General features: G+C 39.0%; 2 protein-coding genes across 2 annotated transcripts in view; one reads left to right on the top strand and one right to left on the bottom strand.

The window, feature by feature from the left end:
- On the top strand, positions 457-1,040 carry LOC107625178 (histone H4). Its single transcript, XM_016327753.2, has one exon. The coding sequence runs from the start codon at positions 556-558 to the stop codon at positions 865-867; it is 312 nt and encodes a 103-aa protein (XP_016183239.1). The 5' UTR covers positions 457-555; the 3' UTR covers positions 868-1,040.
- The window catches only part of LOC107625177 (5-oxoprolinase), a gene marked incomplete in the record, with an annotated part of 4,357 nt that continues 2,358 nt past the window's right edge, over positions 2,708-4,706 (bottom strand). Inside the window, 1 exon segment of the mRNA XM_016327752.2 lies at positions 2,708-4,706. Coding sequence (XP_016183238.1) covers positions 2,789-4,706 — 1,918 coding nt within the window.

Here is a 4,706-nt window from a genome sequence, read left to right as displayed (position 1 = left end):
TAGAGGAGATAAATAAATATAATGTAAATTAATAAATACCATATAAATTATTTATTTTAAAAAAAATCCCATTTCTACGTAACGCCATAATACAATATTACTGAGTAACACCATTTTTTTTCGTCTTAAATTAATCTCTGTAATAAATTCAAGGAATTAGATTAACTGATGTACTTGCTACCCTAGCTGCAGGCTGCAGCCAGCTTAAAGTACGTCGCCACGTCACTGATCCCCAAAAAAAAAACTATCCATAACATCTACCCGGAAAGTGTATTCACCGTTGATAAAACAAATCAACAATCAGTAATTTCCGCAACCACAGGACAAGGATTACAATCTCGAAGCGTCCATTTTTCCCACATCCAACGGCCAAGAAACCTCTCTTTCTATTTCGAGACTCGAAAGTCGAAACACAAATCCTACTTGTGACTCACCTCCTCTGTATATATAACAAGTAACAACATCAACAATTCAAGAAACAGCGCCATCGAAACTCCAACAACGTTCAAATAAATTCTTTCTAAAAAAGAAAAATCTTTTATCTAGTGTTTGAAGATGTCGGGTCGTGGAAAGGGAGGAAAGGGATTGGGAAAGGGAGGAGCGAAGAGGCACAGAAAGGTGCTTCGTGATAACATTCAGGGAATCACGAAACCCGCCATTCGCCGTTTGGCTCGCAGGGGAGGCGTCAAGAGAATCAGTGGCCTCATCTATGAGGAGACACGTGGCGTCCTCAAGATCTTCTTGGAGAACGTCATTCGCGATGCTGTTACCTACACCGAGCACGCTCGCCGCAAAACCGTTACTGCCATGGATGTAGTTTATGCCCTCAAGAGGCAGGGAAGGACTCTCTACGGTTTCGGTGGTTGATTCGTTCTAGGGTTTAGTATTTGCTCCTGTTTGTAAATGTTTCATGGATTATTGAGCTTGATGAGGTGTAGTTTGGATCTAGAGGAAATGGAACTGATTACTTCTTTTGTTTTGGAAGTTGATGTTATAATTCTATATGAAATATTAACGTGAAGAAGTTAGCAATTTCATTCTGTGTTGGTGCTTTAATTTTTATTTTTTTATTTTTAATGTTAATTCGTTCGCATTATGTTATTAGTTCGAATTTGAAGTTCAATGAGTAGAATTGGTTTATCTGGGTTACCTGGGTTTAGAAGTTGGATAACGGTGGAGTTGATAATTCAATAATTTAGAGTTTTGTTGAGTATTGAGTGATTTTGTCGAATGAATTTAATTTTGATCTCAAACTTGCTTCATAGCTTTCAAGAACAAAATTAAATATTGGAAGGATTAAGAATTCCTACAATAATGCAAGTAACCAGTAAAAAGCATAACATAGAATATAATCAGGAGCTGCATTTACTCAACCGATGAAGTGTGATTGGATTGCTTTTGCGAATGCGGTTGATAACTAGGATGGCATCAGATCTAGAGCAATTATTCAGCCAAGGATATAATTCTTCAATGTTCTTGAGAGCTTCAATTATATAAGGTATGTCAAACTTTAGACTGTTCCTTCAACATCTCTTTTGGCATGTAAAGAATCCACAACTTCTGATCATATTTTCTTCATTTAGAGAGAAGGTATCACCAGATATAGATCTTGGATTCTGTTTAGATGCCTTTTCTCAATCTTCAGGAGCAAGCATCTTTTTCTGCCGCACTTCTTGAAAGGAAGAAAAGGACTCATTTATATCACAAGAATATTTTTCTGCCACACGAATCTGCATATGCAGACCCAAAGCTGATTTCCCTATAAAAACAATATACAACATAACCACCCAAAGACGATGAAATAACATGATAGACATACATAGTAAAGAATATTTGATAAATTAAGTACACTGCAGAAAGCTGTAACGATAGTACATAAAGTCACAACTTGATCAAAAGAATTCAATAAATGTGCAGTAGCCAAAGACATGAAAAATAACATGACAGGAAGCTTTATGCAGGAATTACATGATGAAAAGTATCAAATTAGCAGTTCGGCCATTCCGGTGTCCTTAATTGGGAAACGAAAGGATTTTCTTCAGATAAGAAACCTTGTTCTTTAGGAGGAGCTAAGATGTTAGTATCAAAATGACAAAATCGCACTCAAGCGACTTCTGCAGTAACGATCGATCCGTAAAGGGATCATGCTTCCCTGCACCTGGTGCTGTTGCTAAACAAGGAGGGAGCTCTGGTCTACCACAATAACAGATGAGATCAATCCCCTCAAAAGTCTAAACACTCTTCAAGGTGTTTGATAAAGAAACTACTCAAATGTGGATTTGGCTTTAGACTCGCAGGGAGAACTGAATGTGCCTCTGATGTAGCTTTTTGATATTGCAAATCTTTTCAGTAATGCTATTGCTGATAAAAGAGATGTAAAAGGGGACTTTTTTTTCTCCTTGTACTCTTTGATATTTTGTATGAGAAACTAGTTATTTAACCTGTATCTTAAGTTGTCAATATAAGTGGGAAACATTTTAAGCATGTCATTCATCAAGAAATAAACCTGAGATCAAAGAATAAGATTATAATCAATACTATTACTATGCTGATTTCTAAATATTATTAGTTTATTACCTCAAGGGTAAGTTTATTACCTAAAGATCCACTACTTTTTTCTAAATAAAAGTTATATTGAAGATTAAAGAACTTGAAACAAAAAATTGTCTACTAAAACAAAAGGGGTTCTGCAAACTCATTGAAGACATAAAATAGAAACAGAATTATTTAAATTTTATTGATGTGCATCAAAGTGTGTATCATAACATGAAGTATGAAGCTCATAATTCTACAATGGAGAACCCCAACCCCCGCCACCAGGAGTCAAAATTTGAAGAATTTCTCCTGGAAGCACCTCAACTGAATTCTTACCACCGAGATAAATCTTTCTTTTATCTTTCTTTATCAGGTAGTTAGCACCACGGGCGCCATTTTTCCCACCCTTGAGCCCTCTTGGTGCATGAACACGTCTCTCAGAGAGAATGCTAACAATTACAGGGCGCCTGAACTCTATTTCTCTGAGAAGCCCATCACCACCTCTGTGAACTCCATCTCCCCCACTGTTTTCTCGAAGTCCGAACTTGTGAAGAATAACTGGATATCTTTGCTCAAATATTTCCGGATCAGTCATGCGTGTGTTCGTCATGTGGCACTGTACACCGCTGGTCCCATCCCATGAAGGACCAGCCCCACTCCCGCCGCCAATTGTTTCGTAGTAACCAAATGTGTTGTCTCCAAATGTGAGATTATTCATACAACCCTGTGAACAAGCACAGGCCTGAAATGCAGTAAATATGACGTCGGTTATCCTCTGAGAGGTGAGGACATTACCTCCTACTACAGCAGCAGTATCACCAGGAGACAGAAACGAGCCTTCCGGAATAAGAATCTTGACTGGATCCAAACAGCCTTGATTCAGAGGAATATCGATATTCACCAGACAGCGGACACAGTATATGACAGCTGCAGCCGTTACAGCTTCGGGTGCGTTCCAGTTACCATAGACCTCAGCGCTCGTCCCACCAAAATCAAAAACTGCTTCTGCTTTGTTTGAATCAATGCTCAATTTCAAATGGATAACAGATCCATCGTCCATGTAGTCCTCTTCTTCAATAGTCGCTCCGTTTTCATTTGATTCAGAGGAAATTCTAAGACCAACTGACTTCAGCATCTCTCTTACTGCTGCTTCTGCATTCTTCTGTACATAGTTCATGTAAGCCTGAACTGTTTCCAGACCATACTGCTCAATGAGCTCTTGGACAAGAGAAATTCCTCTCTGATTTGCTGCTACTTGTGCATGAAGATCTGATAAGTTATCCTGAATCCTACGAGTTCCTGGTACCTTATTTCCCTGCTTATCAGTTCCTGGGCACTGGAGAAGATTTATAATTCCTTCTTCTTGGAAGACACCTTTATCCACAAGCTTAAATGTTTTAATAGCAGAACCTTCCTCCAATATGGACTTTGAAAATGGAGGCATGCTTCCAGGAGTAATACCCCCAATTTCCGCATGATGCCCTCTGTTTGCCACAAAGAATACCAACTTTCCATTGAAGAATACAGGTGTGACGACAGTAATATCAGGAAGATGGCTACCTCCAGCTGAAGGATGATTAGTGACCAATACATCTCCTTCGTTCAAATTGTTACCCCAGTAATTGAGCTGCCACCGAACTGTAGTAGACATAGCTCCTAGATGGACTGGAACATGAGGGGCATTTGCAACCAGGCCCCCACTAGGATCAAACAGTGCACAAGAAAAATCTAGCCGTTCTTTGATATTTGTAGAAATAGAAGTTCTTTGTAAAGTCCTTCCCATCTGCTCAGCTATACCCATAAATCTGTGATTGAAGATGGAGAGCTGCACAACATCCGCAACTTTATCAGATATTTTAACACTGCTCAACGGGGAATCAATTTCTATCTTGATGTTTCCGTATTTGGTTATAGTGGCTCTACAGTTGGGTTCTACAATCACAGTGCTATTTCCATTCATGATAATCGCAGGCCCTAAGATCACATGCCCAGAACCCAGCTTCTCAAGCTTATAGAGGGGTGTTTCCTGCCAACCATTTCCAAAGTAAACCTTATATTTGCCTTCTATAGGACTTGTGGATGCAGATCCTATGGCCCGTGGCCTCAATATATTAGTAACTCCTATACCACGAACTCTAACATCACAAATTACAATCTTTCTGTTCTGGAGT

The sequence above is a fragment of the Arachis ipaensis genome, chromosome B02, assembly GCF_000816755.2.
Source record: "Arachis ipaensis cultivar K30076 chromosome B02, Araip1.1, whole genome shotgun sequence".
Classification (NCBI taxonomy): Eukaryota; Viridiplantae; Streptophyta; class Magnoliopsida; order Fabales; family Fabaceae; genus Arachis; species Arachis ipaensis.
This window is presented reverse-complemented; position numbering and strand designations above follow the sequence as displayed.